Here is a 19,327-nt window from a genome sequence, read left to right on the forward strand (position 1 = left end):
GAGAGAGAGAGAGTGTGTGTGTGTGTTTCTATGTGTGTGTATGTGAGGGAGCGGAAGAGAGAGAGAAAGAAGGCAAGAATGACCCACCATAGTTGTTTTCAAAACGATTAGAGACAAACAAGGAGATTACAGAAAATAACATAAGACAAATGATGTATTTGAAGAAATAAAAAAAAGCACACTAAATACTCAAATAGAAGATATCATTAAGTGAAAGAATTTCCAGCCGTTCATTGACAAAGCAAAAATTACATTTGTTTTGATAAAAGGATAGATGTCACTACAATCTTTTCCCGTTGTGTGCAAATGGCATTTATATGCCAATATGCTATCTTGCAGATAGCGTGTTAGTGCTTGTGTATATGTGCAAGTGTATATATATGTATACATACACATATATATAAATATATACACACACACATATATATGTGTCTACGTATGTATATATATGTATATACACATACATACATACATGCATATATATATATATTTATACACGTACATACATACATATTTACAACTACGTTGTTAGCTAAGCTCTGCATTCATTGAATTTTAGTACATAGAAAATCACACCAAGTTCACTAGAGTGGGAGAGCTACAGAATTAGCTTGGATGTGACAAAAATTTCAGGTTTCCATTGTGCATTGACAACAGATGTCTTGTTTGCATTTTTTACGTCAGCACCACTCGGTTTGTCACCTGTGGAATCTAACACCTAAGCGATTTCAGATGCTAAGTCATTAAGTTTGTGCCTGAAGTGTGGGTGTGTGTCAGTCAGCATTGGTACTGAGCTGAGGGAATATTGTCATTTTGAGCAAGGAAGGGTTGTCTATCCTGCGTTTCCATGTAAGTCCATTAGAATTTAAGTTGTCTTTCTGGTTATTGGGGCTATTTAAAGCTCATTAACTGGACGTTGTTTTGATAGAAACAATATGGTACGAATAAGTTTCCTGTTGGTAGATAGTTGTGGTAGTATACACAGATCCTTAAATTACAAGTTCAAGATGAATAGGGAGAAGTACTATCAAGGATGCCCCATTTGATGTTGGTAAAAAATGCATTTCCATCACCCCAGAGTCTCCTGTGGAATCAAAACTGGTGGGTGGAGATTTACAGCTTTCAGTACCTGAAGGATCACTTGCGTAAATTTTCTCTTGAAGTCAATGACTGTCAAGCCCATGTAGTTTCCTTGCGTACCTTAAAGTAGTGTGAGTACAGTTTTTGAGAATCAGGATCTCCCCAATGGACACTTGGTAGAATTACAATAATTACATATTAGGATATGGCTGAGGTTTATGTATCGGAGTGTTCTTCTTTGTTGTAGTGTGCGATGCTGAAAGCCATTTTATCTAGGCATGAGTAACTAATCTTAGTATTGTGGTAACTAAAACGTTTGTGGTAGTTCCCTTTGCTTGGAAAATGTCTAATTAAAGACATCAGCGTCTAGCTATATCCATGGCAATATCTGGATTGTATGGCGGATTAAACCAGTCCACCTTTATAACTTTTATCTGAATTGGGGTACACTAACTTCATTTTAAAGCCTCATCTCACTGAACTTCGTTACAATAGCATACAGCCCCCACTGAAAATCTTTCTCTCACTGCCATTTATTAGATTACTATCATAGCAGGGTGGCGGTTGTTGAACTTCCTCTATGTATGTAATTTTTCCTCGTTAGCTTTTCTGTTGGAGTATAATTGCCAATCTTCAAGAGTTGACTTTGCTTGAGGAGTTATGACAGTTGTATATTAGGACGAAATCTTTGAAGTTATCTATTAAGTTTTCCTGAAGTTCCATAACGTCGCGGTACATATTTTTGAGATTCTCTAAATATACCAAGTAACTTCATGTAATAGATATATGTTTAACCCTAATGCCAATGGCACATTTGTAAGCAATGTCATGTCTCAAAGTTGTTAAATTCTAGAGGGAGCAGATAAAATGGCGCCGCTGGACAAATACCCTCTACCACGTGAAAGACAAAATATTCACAGGTGTTGTCGCTACATTGTTCTGAAAAATTTGAACTCAAGTGACTAAAGGAAGCAAACAACAATCTCCAATTCCAAGGTATTTTCGTTTCTCTTCATTTGTATCCTGCTCACCTGTTGAGTCAGACGCGATATTCATCTACGAAATTTTGAGTCATGGAGGGTATGAGATAACCATTGAATGAATATTTCTTAATTACCTTTTCATTCGTTTGTACACCCACCTGAATATATTTATACACATACATAAACACTTAGATACATATTTACATGTCAATGAAAACTGTATAATTATATGTATATATATATTATATATATATATATTATACGTGAATGTATGTGTATATATGCATATACACCTAGATATATACTTATGTGTATGTACGGAGTACATACATACACACTCATTTATATATCTGGATATATTTGTATGAAGATACATATTTGTATGTGTGTACGTGTGCACATATATGCGCACACACACACACGCACACACAAACACACACGCATGCACGCGTGCGCCCACACACACACATACACATATCTATATGTATGCGTTGCTTCGTTTCAGTTGTCAGGTAATGGCTCATTTTGAATTCTCTCCTTCCATATATACTAATATATATTCCATATATATACTAATATATATATTAGTAGTGCTCAAGAGGTTGTATATCGGCCTGCCTAACTTGCTTTATCCTTATATTTACTTATATATATATAATTGGAGGTTAATTTAGCCTTACTAAAGGATAAAAATATCCAATGAATTACCCGTTCATAGCCTATTATTTTTTTGTGAATCATGATATTCATAACATAATAGGTCTAAATAGGTTTATAAATATTCAAAAGAAAATTCAGAAAATGGAGATATAGCATTAATAGAATTTATTAAATGCAAAAATCCAACATATTCTCTTACAGCTGTTTCAGTTTTGCCTAAAGATTAAATCACAATATTTAAAATGTTGTATTAGGTACAATCTCATCAGAGGGGTAGAAAAGATATACCGTTAGGTTATTACGTGTTGTAATAATGAGGATAATCTGGTGCTTGACTGAGGAAAGAAAACTTCTTTGTTTCTTTGTATCGTCTATCTAGCTATTGTCCCTTTTAGTATCACCTAGCTGTCCGGGTGTTTTGCGTTCTTGTCCAATTTTGTATTATATATATATATATACACACATATATACACGCACACATATATATACACACATATATACACACACATATATATACATACATACATACATATATACATATATATATATATATATATATATATATATATATATATATATATATATATATATAAGTGTCACAATAGAAATTATTAATTCACATGCATCTGTGGAAATTAACACCATGTAAACTGGACTGCTTTTTGTATGTATGTGCAAATATTTAATGCCTTGCATAATACTGTGGTATTATGCTGGTCCCTAGTTTTGCTACTATATTGCTAATTATGTGATATATGTATTGTTTTATTAGTATTAAAGTTATTAGAAATAAGAACAATGATGTTGGTAGCATTAATGATATTGATAACAGTATTGATGTTAACATTAATGACTTTTTGTAAATTAATATAAGGCAATACTGACTCTATATATCTGCATTGAAGTATGAATATGTCTACGTTCTCTACATTGTAATATCTTAATATTAATTTGAAAAACATTGAATTTGGAACATATATATATATTTTATTGATTTATATTATTTGTATTATTATGTATATGTATATGTGTATGTATAAGAGTATGAGTATATGCACTCATATATATATGTAAATGATTTATTATGGGTATGTACCCACACTTATATGAGTATATATGTAATTTGGTTTATACTTTAGAATCTCCGAAGAGGCCTTAAGATATATTTGTAAATGTCTCATTTTTGACTCCATATTGGCATACTATACATGGCTAATATGGGTAAAATGAGGCATATTTATCTGCATGGCCGAAACAGCTGTAAGATATAGTGTATATTTATATTTATATCTATTTATATTTATTTGTTTATATCCTCTTATAATGATTGTACCTATTGTATTGTATTACTCATTCATGTACTCTGTTTTGTTTAACCTTAATGTTCTTATGTAGTGGTTCAATAAAGTATGTGATTGGGTATTATCTGGTAGTTGATTAATGATTTAGATGTATTTCTCCATTTTCTGATTTTGTATATATATATATACATATATACATACATACATATATATATATACATAATACATATATATACATATATACATACGTACATACATATATATATATACATACATACATACAATATATATTATATATACATACATACATACATATATATATATATATTCACATACATACATTACACACACACACACACACACCAGATATATATATATATATATATATATTATATATATATATATATATATATATATATATATATATACATATATATATATATATATATATATATATATATATATATATATACATACTGATGTGTTGTTGGGGAAATGCTACCTCTATTTCTTCCTGAGAAAAGGAACAAGTTCTTTGAAATTGGTCTGTACATCTTTCACTGTCAATAATATTTTCATCAGAGATCATAAATAAATCAGATAGTTGCCTATCAGACTGCATGATGTTTTCAAATTGCTTACCATTAACTTTAAGTGATTTTTCTGATATTAAGTATGACAGTACCTAGATTGGTCCGATCCAAATTGTCACAAGCCTAACGTTTTGTTTTCAAAACTCTATTGATTTGCCGATGTAATTTAATTGTATATCACATCTTTGTAAAAATGATATATTCATCAATGAAATAAGTGCAACGGTGCCGAGAATAAACATGAAAATATTTCCATTCTTGTATGTTTCAACTTGTACGTACATATGTGTGTGTGTGTGTGAGCATATATATTTGTATGCAGGTATTACACATACACATATGTTTATATACGTGGATACACATGTACATACATAGTAGTATGATATACATACATGTATATGTACCTGTGTGTATATATAAGTATATATATATATATTATATTTGTGTATATACATATATGCATACACACACATACATATATATGTATACATGTATGTATATAGATGTATATATATGTGTGTGTATATAAATATTCACTCTCATATTTATGTATGTATATATATATGCCCATATTTTTTTCTCATTAACATATAGATATATGTACATACAAGTATATACATATACGTATAGTGTGTGTGTGTGTGTGTATACGTGAATATATATCTATATAAATATCTATATAACCTGTTGTGTCTGGGGAGAGTCATTCTCTTTTAGTGCCTTATAAATTAACACACTTACCAGTAAAATTTACACTAATTAACTAATTTATTTTTCTAAAATTTTCCTTGTTGTTGACTGTTTTCCAATAGTTGTTGACTGTTGAGAATCAACAACTATACAAAAGGTTTCAAGACGCAACGAAAATTTTAGAAAAATAAGTAAATGAGTGGAAATTTTACCGGTGGGTGTGTTAAGTAATAAGGCACTAAAAGAGAATGACTCTGCAGACAGAAAGAATATGCTTCAACGCACGAACTAACATAAAAAATCTTGCAAACCAAATCCAAAAACGAAATATCTATATACCTATATATATATATATATATATATATATATATATATATATATATTATATATATTATATATATATGTACCTCTGCACGTGTTTTATAATAAAACCAATATTCGTATCTATATGAATATTTGTTTCACAAATGGAGAAAATATTGCAAACATTTTCCTGTGTAGTAAAATGCAACACTTTACGTGTGACCTTAACTTTATGCTTGAAATCTGAAAGTCTAAAAATATTTCTTTTATTCTAATGATTCTTAAGTCTTATGTAGTCTATCTTATGCAATATATACTATAGAAGTTTGTAGCTTTCTGATAAGTGAGACATTCATATTTGATGTGTGGACAGGGGGCACATTTTGTAATTTTAGAAATAAATTAAAATAAAATAACACACAAAAAACAAGAATAGAAATAAACCATTTCTTAATACTTCTTAAACATACGTAAATAAATAAATAAATATATATATATATGTGTGTGTGTGTATGTATATATATATATTTAAACATATACTCTCATATAGATATATGTAAATATATATATATATGTATATATATACATATATGTATATATCATATATAATATATTATATATATATATTATAGATATATATAAGCATCAATATACATGCATTTACATATGTATTCATATGCATACATATATATGTATACATAAATACACATACATATTTATAAATATATATACATATATATACATAAACAGTTACTTATGTATATACATACATACATACATATATATAAGTACTTATATACGTTAGAAAGAAACAATAAATAACAAAAATAAAAAATAACAACAAAAGATTAATTATTTATTCATCCTTGGGCCACACAGTTGTGTGTAACAGAAGATTTATTCATAGTTTCTCACATGACCTTTAATTTCAAAATGGCATATGTAAAAAAAATATATATATGTATGTGCGTGTATGTGTGTGTATGTATGAATAAAATTTTAAAAACAAAAACAGAAAAAAATTTATATTTGGCTAAAATTATATGTAATTTTACAGCGCCCCAACTAATGTTAGTATTGAAAAAAAAATAACAAGCTTAAATTTTCTTAAGAGATTAACATCATAGAAAACAACCAAAAAACAGAACAAAACAAACAGAAAATAAAGAAACAACAGCAGTTAAATTCTAGATTAACCGCAAAGAATTTTATTAAATGATTTTAGCCATTATAAGCACGGGGTTGAGACGAAAATGTGCAACAGGCTCAATGATGGAATTTTAATCTTTTATCTATCATTTGTCTGTTGATTGCTTTACTGCTTATGCTATGGAGCGTCTTCCATTGCCATCATCTCGTACTAGATTCTATAAATTTATATAATTCAGTTGTATATATATAACAAATATTTTATTTACTATACACAATACATTTATATATTTATGTACTGTTTTAATATTTTACTATATGTATATATATATAATGCTATCAAATGCATTAATACTACAGGGTGTTCATAATTATTTTTACAACATCCACAACTTAATGTATTGAAGCTGAGTTTGGTTGACGTTCTGATGCTTCTAATAAAATTTTATTCCTTTGCCTATGTTTTCCATTAAGTTTTGATGAGTTATCCTTATTTCTAATCTTTCATCTGAATTTTTTAGATTGTAAAGATAATTTACGGACACCCAATATATATGTGTTAAATATATAATCTGATATACTTAGTTACTATATATAATATAATTAGATACTATATATATTATAAATTTATATATGGTTACTATACATATAATATTAATATAATTAATCATTGTATATAATAAATTGATATATTTTCTAATTATATATAATATATTTGTATATTTAATTTTCTATATGTATATAACAAATACATATAAATCATTACTATACTTAATAAATATATGCAGGAACTATATAAGTATATATAATTAGCTAATCTATATATATGTGTGTATATAATTAGGCAATATATATATGTATGCATGTATATATATATATGTATATATGTTAATTCTATATACTTAAGTAACTATATATAATAAAGTTTTGTTATTAGATACTATAATTAATATATTTATATAAGTACATATTATATATTATAAATGTACATAATTAAGGACTATAAATTTATATGACCTAATCTGTGATGATGGACTGGGAGGCACTTAGTGGAAATGATAATGAAGTCACTCAGGAAGCAAGCGATATATAATTTGAGTCCTGTTAGTGGACTAGTTACCCTGTTTTCTGTCACAAATATGTACATATAACGTCTAACGTCAAACAACAGCAATGAATTGGTGGGGAATGTTAAAATAATCAATAAAAAAAAGAAAGAAAACCAAGATTCATATATTCATATATTCTTCACTTTAAAATGAGAAGTAAAAAAAAATGATTAAGAAAAATGAATTTAAAGAATGCAGAAAGATAAAGGAATTAGGGTACCATTAGATTTGTGGATACTTAAACTTCTTTCTTTCATGCTTCATAATTTCATTTGTGTCATTGCTATTCTAATTCCTAACTGACTGTGAAATATTCTGTTCAGATTTCTATTGATATATATGAGTGCATATGCACATGCATGTATGTATGTATGTATGTATGTATGTATGTATGTATGTATGTATGTATGTATGTATGTATGTATGTATGTTAGGTACGTATGTATGTAAATACATACATAAATATGTGTGCATGTGTACAATTATACGTATGTATACATACATATATACATGCATACTTATATATATATATATATATATATAGGTAAACACACAAACAGACGCGTACACATTTTCATCCACAGAGATATGATGTATGTAGTTACGTATATTTTTTTAGGATTCTTAGAATTCATTAAAAAATTCATTTCTAATGCAGAACTTTTAACTTTCAACCACTATGGTGTTAAAATTGCATTAAACTCTGACATGAAGTGTAATATCTTCAATTCCAGAGTAATGTTTGTGACATATGTACATAAATACATACATACATGAATACATACATATACATACATACATACATACATATACATGTGTATACACACACACACAGACACATATATATATATACATACAAACACATGTATATATATATATATATATATATATATATATATGCATAAGAATAAGGAATCTGAATAAGGGATATAGGCTGGCTGATTGAGATGTAGCATGTAGAGTATTGAAATTGGAAAAAAAATTGAAAGAATAAAAAGTTTTTATACTATAGAAGTTATTCATCTTAGAATTCTAGAACAGGTATGGAATATTAATATAAGTGTATATAAAAAGAAAAAAAACAAGATGCTTTCCCTTTGTTTTTTTTTTGTTTCAATGTGTGAGCTACGAAAATTGGCAAAGATTTTGGAGAAGTTTTCTATTCATTTAATCATATTGATATTGTTGCCTGTAATTTTTGCATTTATTTGTAAAATTCTGCTTTTGTCTATAAGAATTGTTAACTCATTTTATTTTTCAGATTTTATAAATTTTGGAAATGAAAATCTAAAGATATATATATATATATATATATATATATTATATATATATTTGTACATATATATATGTACATATATATATGTACATATATATATGTAATGGGAAACAAATTGACAATTCAGTGAAAATTAAAAGTTTGGAAAAAAAATAAAAAAATAAAAATGTTAAAATTTGAAGGAATTTTTAATTCAAAATCATAATAGTAATATGAAGATGTAAAAGAGAAACAAGAAAAACAAGAAAAACTATTGAAATATAGAAGAGAAATCAGGAAAAATAGGGTAAGAAACTACCACCGAAAAAAAAGTACAAAACAAAAAAAAATTAATTAAAGGGAGGCAACTCTCATGAATTTTTTTTTATAAAAAAAAAATGAATATTTTTTGTCAAGATGGGAATTTTTCTTAAAGAAATTCTTAGTCATTTAAACTGCAAAGAATGAAAGTTTTTTTTTGCAAATCAATTAATATGAATATCATTATTATTATCATTATTATTATATTTTAATATTATTTTTCAATTTAGCTTTATAGAATATATACATATATATATATGTGTATATATAATATATATATATATAATATATAATAATATATATATATATATATATATATATATAAAATGTATATATATTATGTATATATGTATATATATATATATATATATATATATATAATATATATATATATATATATATATATATATATGTATATTATATATATAATATATATATAGTTTTTTCTTCCTTCTATTTCTTGACCAAAACCAATTGAAAAAAAATAAGAAAACAATTTTAAGATTTGTTCCGTCAAGGCGGACAAATTGCATCGACTGTTAACATTTGACGCAGGTCATCATCATCCAAGCAGCCAGTTATGAATTCTTCTTTTGACAATACACCGTCGTTATTCACGTCCATTTTATGAAAGATACTTTCTGTACGCTTTTCTGGTGGTTCCTGGCTATCTGTACATCCTAACATTTCGTAAATTGCCTATAAAGAGAAAAGTAAGAAAAGATTTATATATAAAGGAAATAGAACAATTAAGCAAGCATATCATATTGTGTGTGCGTATATATATATTTACGTATGTACACATATATATGTACACACACACACACACACACATATATATCATCATCATCATCATCGTTTAACGTCCGTTTTCCGCGCTAGCACGGGTTGGATCGACCGGGGTCTGGGAAAACAGGGGCTGCACTAGGCTCCAGTCTGATCTGGCAGAGTTTCTACAGCTGGATGCCCTTCCTAACGCCAACCACTCCGCGAGTGTAGTGGGTGCTTTTTACGTGCCACCTGCACAGGTGCCAGGGGGGTCCGGCATCGGCCACGATCGGTTGGAGCTTTTTACGTGCCACCGGCACGGAAGCCAGCCAAGGCGGAGCTGGCAACGGCCACGTTCGGATGGTGCTTTTTATGTGCCACCGGCACAGAAGCTAGTCGGGGCGGCGCTGGCATTGGCCACGTTCGGATGGTGCTTTTTATGTGCTACCAGCACAGAAGCCAGTCGAGGCGGCGCTGGCAACGGCCACGTATGGATGGTGCTTTTTATGTGCCACCGGCACAGGTATCACAACTACTATTTCCATTGATATTTATTTATATATAATAAAGGGTAAAATAAATAAATTAATTAATAATTGATCATTTTACCAATAGTTCGGTATGTTAAGAACCATTATCTGCAAACTTATACAAAAATTCTATAATTATGAGTATAATTATAATTAGGGTTCAGCAAAAATTTGCTTCACCACATACCGAAATTTAGAAATAGCAGTTAAAAACTACTATTTCACTACCCTAAGAAAATCTCCCAGACAGCAATACTCAACAACTTTTATGGTAGTAGAATAGTATTTTAACTGCTATTTCTAAATTTCGGTATGTGGTGAAGCAAATTTTGCTGAACCCTAATTATAATTATACTCATAATTATAGAATTATATATATATATATATATATATATATATATATATATATGTACATGGATAGATAGATAAATAGTCAAAGGTATCGATGTGTTGGGAAAAATTTTGGTTTCCAGCCATTTGGTTTTGAGTTCAGTTCCACTGTACAGCTCCTTGTGAAAGTGTCTTTTTCTCTACCCATGAACTAGAAAATGCCTTGTGAGTAAATTTATTATATGAAACTGTGAGGAAGCCTGTCATGTATTTCATCCTTTTCGGAAGCCTGTTATATATGAACCGATGCTGGTGTGTTTACGTCCCCGTAACTTAGCGGTTCGGCAAAAGAGACCGATAGAATAAGTACTAGGCTTACAAAGAATAAGTCCTGGGGTCGATTTGCTCGACTAAAAAGGCGGTGCTCCAGCATGGCGACAGTCAAATGACTGAAACAAGTAAAAGAGTAAATATACACACATATATATATATATATACTCTGTTTGGCTGGGACATAGAATGAACACATGCCTGCTAGTTAAACTACAACAGTTAACACTTACTTGATACTTTTATTTACTATTTCATTGTCTAGTGGGATAAGTACATAATGGAAATTAATATGCTTAAACTGTTCTTTTAGGGTCATAGCCTAATGTTCTTTCTGAATGAAAGGCTCCCGTGTGTTGTCAATCTTTATGCTCAGTTTTCTGGGTGAGGTTTTCCAAACAGCGTATGATATATAGCAACTGTGGAAGAAATTTTGAAGTGTTTTTGACCCATATATTTGGTGCAAATACAAGTGCTACAGTCTCGTTTACAGCCATGTCAGCCCTCACTTATAGCCATATCAACCCTTACTGATCGGAGTTAATCTTACCATGATCATCCTGTCTTTGTCTCCTCTGTGCAGGGAAGCAAGAACCACATTATTTAACATGTCCATTTTATAAGCTGGTAAGGTATGAACTGAGAGATAATTTTCTTCATCATTTAAACATGTCCGTCAAATGATATACTTTAAATCATTGTTTTCACATAGTATTTTATTCTGTTATAGTTTCATTTTCATTTAAATATTCAGCATAAAAGACACCTTTACCTATCATACAAAATTACAGATCATCTTGATTAGAATTAAACTTGTCATTAGTGGTTTGATAGGAGAATCTTTTAACTCTTGATTCCAATGACTACTGCTTGTTTGCTGGAATATATGAATAAAGCCATGTCTTATCACCAATAACAATCTCTGTGAATACTATCACTGTCAAAATATATATGAGGTTGTTGTACAGTTCAAATATATTTGCTGATTGGCACTTGTTAATATATGATGAAGAATCCCCAGCTAATGACATTGATGATTCTACAAATTTGCCTGTAGATTCTATACATACATACATACATACATACATACATACATACATACATACACACATACATAGATGTATGTATGTATATACGAATGTATTGATAGATATAGATAGAGAGAGATGATGGATGGACGGACGGACACGGATAGATGGACAGATAGATAGAAAGATAGATATCTTGCAAGCATGATTGTGTGGTTCAGAACATTGCTTTGCAACTATGTGGTTTCAAGTTCAGTCCCACTGTATGTATGTATATATGTAGTATGTATCTACACACACACACACACACACACACATATGTATATATATTTATATATATACGTGCATGTGGTGTGTGTTTGTGTGTGTGTTTGTGTTTGTGTGTGTGTGTATCATCATCGACATGTTATACTAGTTTCAGTCACTGAATTGTGGGTATGTTGAGTGCTGCACTGAAGTGTCTAGACAAAATAAATTGATCCAGATATTACTTTTAAAAGTCAGGTCCTTATTCTATTATTATTTTTTGCCGAACCACTAAGTCTCAGGGATGTAAATATACCAAACTTATTGTTATGTGTGATTCCATGCGTTTTTCATCTACCAAATACACTCTCAGGACATTGGTCAACTTGAAGCTGTAGTAAAAGATACTTGCCCAAGGTGCTGCACAGTGGGACTGAACCTGAAACCACATAGTTGCAAAGCAATGCTCTCAACCACACAATCCTGCTTGCAAGATATCTATCTATCTATCTATCTATCTATCCTTCTATCTAACTGTTTATCTGTGTTCATCCATCCATTTATCTATCTATCTATCTGTGTTCATCCATCCATCCATCTATCTGTGTTCATCCATCCATCCATCCATCTGTGTTCATCCATCCATCCATCCATCTGTGTTCATCCATCCATCCATCCATCCATCTATCTATCTATCTATCTATCTATCTATCTATCTATCTATCTATCTATCTATCTATCTATGTCTCTCTCTCTCTCTCTCTCTCTCTCTATCCATCTATCCATCCATCCGTCCGTCCGTCCGTCCGTCTGTCTGCCTGTCTGCCTGCCTGCCTGTCTGTCTGTCTGTCTGTCTGTCTGTCTGTCTGTCTATCTATCTATCTATCTATCTATCTATCTATCTATCTATCTATCTATCTATCTATCTCTGTCTCTGTATTTATCTATGAAATGCAAATTCTCTATAGGGGCACCACTCAATACTTCGAGCGTCAAGCTGTGTGTCATGTATCCATAGTTCTGGTTGCTTAGTCATCAGGTAAATATTGATTCTGTACAATGATCTAAGACGTGTAGCCATACTATCTTTTATTCAGTTATAATGTGTCTAGGACTACATTATCCAAAGCATTCTTAATTAGTTTAAAGCTGTAGAATGTAATTTGTGGGAGATTTGGTTGTTATTTCTTGCAGTTGAAGTGATCACGTAGAAGCTCCCTCATTGTGTCTAAGTGTATGTAGGTTAAGTAATTTTGGAAGAGATCATTTCTTCCTAAGCTGTAACACAAGAGGAGATAAACGCATCCAATGGCGCACTTATCAATTTTTAGATTACTACTGATCCTTTCAGCAATGCCGTAGTTCGCACAGATTGTAACAGCAGCCAAAATCCCCAAAACATACTATATGGTCCTTAAAAACACATATGATATAAGGCATCACAGACTACATTATTACTGAAAGAAAACAAACATACAATCCCCAGAATTGTAGCGAGTTGAATGACTTTAATCATAGAGCTTTTCGATCGAAGCTGACCTGGGATAAAACAACAGCAGTAAGTTAGTATTGGGTTGTCCGGAATGTTCGTGCCGATTTATAGTAGCTTACCTTTCGACTTGTTTTAGAAGATGGTTGAATCCATGAAATAGGATTTGACTACACCTCCATTTAGAGCACAGTTTAAGCTATCTTTTCGTAGAAGAAGGTTTGTTTCTATAACCTGTATTAATTCTGTAACCCTTTAAAATGGAAGATAAGAAAGTTCATTTTCGGCACTTGATGCTTTGGAAGCCAGACAAAAATTGCTGCAACTCGGCTGGGATATGTTACCCCACCCTCCATATTTACCAGATATTGCTCCTTCGGATTTCCACTTATTCAGGTCTCTGTAGAATAGTCTTAATGGTAAAAATTTCAATTCCTTGGATGACGCAAAAAGATACCTTGATGAATTCTTTGCCATGAAACCACCTCAATTCCGGGAAGAGGGTATTTTCGAGTTAAAGGAAAGATGGAGACGAATTTTGCAACAAAATGGTTCATATTTGGTTGATTAAAAATGTAATGGCAAGTATTTATTGACCTTTTTCTTTCCTTTGAAAATCAGCACGAACTTTCCGGACAACCCAATATATTTCTGCGTTAACATTCTGGGTCATTTAAGATTTTTGAGCTAAGTACTATAGACACAAAGTGGAGGTTTTATTCATTCCGACTCCGTACACTGCGTTTAAATCTTACCTTTGATCTTTCAGGGGTAGATAAATAGAGCACCAGTCCAGTACAGGAGGTGCGTTTTTCTTTTTCTTTCTATCATTTCTCTCTCTCTATCTCTCTCTCTCTCTGTCTCTGTCTGTCTGTCTGTTTGTCTCTCTCTCCTTGGATGAAATCTAGTGTGGTCAGGTTCGATGGGGGAATGAGCTTCTCGAAGTTTCAAATACCCATAATATACACGCTCACATACAAACGCATACACAAACACACACACACACGCGCGCGCGCGCACTCACACACGTATCCCTTTGCAAGTTGTGATATACAAATCACCAAAATAACAGATTAGCCATTCAGCTACATTTTCTCTCTGTTATGGTATTTTGTTCCAAGATACGTCTCGCTGATGCACTGGGATGCATCATCAGTGATGCTTTTGGAGTATTAAGGAGTTTCGGGTCTCTCAACATCAGACTTCCTCGTCCAGCTGATCTAACCAGAATTGGTCACGTTCCAGCTTGCATCCCAATAGCAGCAAACCACTGTCTGTCCTCTTTATCTAAAACCACCCAGTGGCTTTCTCGGCACATTCACAGATGGAATTTATGAACCTCTTCGTTAAACCTTGTCAGAGTTTTGCTGAACGAATACCCCAAAAATCCCCGGCAGCCCACTTCAGTTGTCTTGCAACATGCCTGCCAGCCAAAGGACGCCAAATTAAGAAGCATAAATAAATAGGAAATTACCAGGAAAAGTTAATAATTACGAAATTACGCTATGTAACACAATTTTTATCCTTGGATAGTAACTGCTATTTCCTATTTGCTTACTCCTAGAAAGTATAAGAAATGGTTCAAAATTTGCTTTTGTTAAATTTATTCAAAGCCCAAAGAATCTCTCTCCACATATGGCTATGATGCTCCCCAACTACTCCTGCTCATGGTCAGAGATGTACATATTGTTATCCACAAAGGGACATGCTCAAGTGGCAAAGCTCTAGCAACTGACAAGCAAATCTGTGGTACTGAGCAGAATGTTTGCTATAAAAATATTTATGCTTCAGTAACTCAGCGCCGAATCTCTTTGAAATGTAGGTCAGTTTCAAAACATTGATGTCCAGGTCACAAAAGCAAAGTTTGAAGGGAATAGTAGTCATTTACTTTGGTTTCTAGATCGAAGCAAATAAGAAATAAAACTTCCTGACCAAAGACAAAAAAAAAAAAATGTTACAGATTAAAATTTTCACATTATTCAAAAAACAATTCTCAAGTTGCTGAAAAAAAAACAGAAATCCAAATCGAAGGATTGCTGAACAAACAATTGCACCATTTTCCATACATACCGTAATGATTTCTACCATCTCGCTCTTCTCAATAGTGCCATCTTTATTTTTATCATACATCGTGAAGGCCCAATTCAGTTTTTCCTTCGGATCTCTTGCCGAGGTCACACTGATGGCAAGCATAAATTCCTTGAAATCAATATGGCCACTGTTATCATGGTCAAATGTGCGGAACACGTGATCACAGAACATTTCTGGATTTCCTTGTCGGAAAAGGTCGGAATATACTTCCATTAACTTATCTTTTGACAATAATCCTTTTGGGCAATCTTTCTGTAAATTGAAAATAAAAGAAAAAAATGATTAATAAGAAAAAAAAAAAAGATGATTGAAAAATTAAGTCTTAGATCGTAAAAGAGAAGATTATTAATGCAAGATTATAGAATAGAAGGAAGCTAATTCAATGTTTTTGTCGGTAATAATTAAATATAAATAATAATATAAAGTTTGCGAAATATACATGGCTGTGTGGCTAAGAAGTATTTTTTCGCAAGCCTGTGGGTTTGGGTTCAATCCCACAGTGTGACAATTTAAACAAATGTCTTCCACTATTACTAAGGGGTGACAATACCGAATGGGTGAAATTCTGTTGATGGAAACTGGAAATCTTTACACATTTGGCAAATGTTTGCAAACGGCTAAGGTGAAATCCCAATGAAAAGAGTGGCAGTTCGTACACTGCCAGAGATGTGCGTCACTTTGTTTCTTAGCTTCACATCGCACATAGCTCAACTTTGCTCTTCCTAATTCCGATGTCGATATAATAAGTGCTTTTCAAGTACTTGACTCGATTAATGCGCAAACGCGTGCACACACACACACACACACACACACACACACACACACACACACACACACACTCACACACACACACACACACAACACACGCACACATCATGGTCACATATACATGTATATATTTCTTTACTACCCACAAGGGGCTAAACACAGAGCGGACAAACAAGGACAGACAAACGGATTAAGTCGATTACATCGACCCCAGTGCGTAATTGGTACTTAATTTATCGACCCCGAAAGGATGAAAGGCCAAGTCGACCTCGGCGGAATTTGAACTCAGAACGTAGCGGCAGACGAAATACGGCTACGCATTTCGCCCGGCGTGCTAATGTTTCTGCCAGCTCGCCGACTTAATCACATATACATGTATACATGTATGCATGTATGTATGTATTGACATATTTATTTCGAAATGCGTTGCTTAGAATTTCACAAGTGAGAATAACACTCTTGATCATTCGAATGGTTTATTTTGCTTGGCAAGGCTTTCACAGCTTTCAAAGAAGGCAGGTTGTCATTAGATAATGAGTAAGAGTTGTTTTTATTGACTGGTGTAGATCACCCAGTAGAAAAAGTGACAGCCAACTGCCATTAGATGGAACTGTAACTAACAGCTGACTAGGTGAGATCGTCACAGATTGACGGTACAATCTGTGCCTTTCTGTGGCTTCTGATTGTTACTAGGTAGGAAGCAGCTTTTGCATGGTGAGAAGATTTAGCATTCTTCATTATTTGCAAAAGATTCAGATGCAGCACATTGTAAATGAATTTGGCAAGCGGAAACTGTGAGAAATCTCATTGTCTTTGTGCTTGTATTTGTGCCCACATCACTTGACAACCGATTTTGGTTTGTTTACGTTCCTGTAACGTAGCGGTTTGCTAAAATCAACAATAAAATAAGTACCAGTCTAAAAAATACGTTCTCGGTCGATTTATTCGACTAAACTATTCAAGGCAGTGTGCCCCAGCATGGCCGCAGTCCAGTAATAACAAATAAAAATAAGTAAAAGATAACAAAATTAAGTTTTAACTAGTTTGGTAACAAGCCGTTCCGCCAAATTTCATGTTTGACTAGAATTTCTGTATGCCTTTCTTTCCTAACAAACTAACCACTTGGATCAGAATTTAACTTCTCTGGCTACTATATGTTGCTAGTCACTGTGAATTCTTCCGATTGGTTATTCCGTGTAAGTTTCGCTGGACTGTAAAAATTGCCTGGAGTATATATTATTAATAATAAAGAGTATGGACACCTATTCATAAAATTTATTCTATAATTTTATACAACATATTATAATGATCTACACTCTCACTCTATAAGAATTTTTAGTCCTATAACACGTGTCCCGGGGTGTGCTGTAAAAGAAAAAATTCTAATGCCAAATATGCGGAAAATAGACTTAAATCGTCAATAACCATATAATTCATCACTATAAGCACGCGTCTCGAAGTAAGCCGACAGATATTTCTAAAAAATTCCGTTATAATCGTATCGGTCCCGATTTCCGAGTTAATTTATAAGAATTTTCTCCTCGTCAGTGATAAATGTGGCAAAGAAATAAATGAAATACTTACTTACACCCATGGAAGAAGCAAACACTAAGTCATATGTACACTTAAGTACCCCAAATATATCCAAAATAGAAATTCTATTGCACACCCCGACACACGTGTGATCGGACGGAAAATTCACATAGAGTGAGAGTCCGGAAGTGAATAGTATTATATTTAATCTAATATAGGATAAAATTTTTCGAAAAAAATTCTGTCAATGGCCAGCATATTAAAAAATACTTTTAAAGGTTAAATCTATAAACAACTTATAAACAAGGGCTAAAGAAAAAACTTCTAATGCTAAATATGCCGAAAATAGACTTAAATCGGACACTCTCACTCTATAAGAATTTTTAGTCCGATAACACGTGTCCCGGGTGTGCTGTAGAATTTCTATTTTAGATATATTTGCGATAGTTAAGTGTACATATGACTTAGTGTTTGCTTCTTCCATGGGTATATATATATATATATATATATATATATATATATGTATATACATGTGTATATATAATATATATATTCTTTTATTCTTTTACTTGTTTCAGTTATTTGACTGCGGCCAATGTAGAGCATCGCCTTTAGTCGAACAAATCGACTCCAGGACTTATTTTTGTAAGTCTAGTTACTTATTCTATCGGTCACTTTTGCCGAACTGCTAAGTTACGGGGCGTAAACACAACACAGCATCGGTTGTCAAGCGATGTTGGGGTGACAAACAGACACACAACATACACACG

The 19,327-nt window shown here is 31.9% G+C and overlaps 1 protein-coding gene across 1 annotated transcript; it reads right to left on the bottom strand.

Moving 5' to 3' along the window:
- Positions 1 to 9,895: 9,895 nt before the first annotated feature.
- LOC115213995 (neuronal calcium sensor 2-like) lies at positions 9,896 to 16,520 on the bottom strand (the record flags this gene model as incomplete). Its single annotated transcript, XM_029783005.2, has 2 exons — positions 9,896 to 10,143; positions 16,236 to 16,520. Coding segments are annotated over 2 exons (471 nt in total), but the record flags the coding sequence as incomplete, so codon positions are not given.
- Positions 16,521 to 19,327: the final 2,807 nt, after the last annotated feature.

Source organism: Octopus sinensis, linkage group LG7 (assembly GCF_006345805.1).
Source record: "Octopus sinensis linkage group LG7, ASM634580v1, whole genome shotgun sequence".
Lineage (NCBI taxonomy): Eukaryota > Metazoa > Mollusca > Cephalopoda > Octopoda > Octopodidae > Octopus > Octopus sinensis.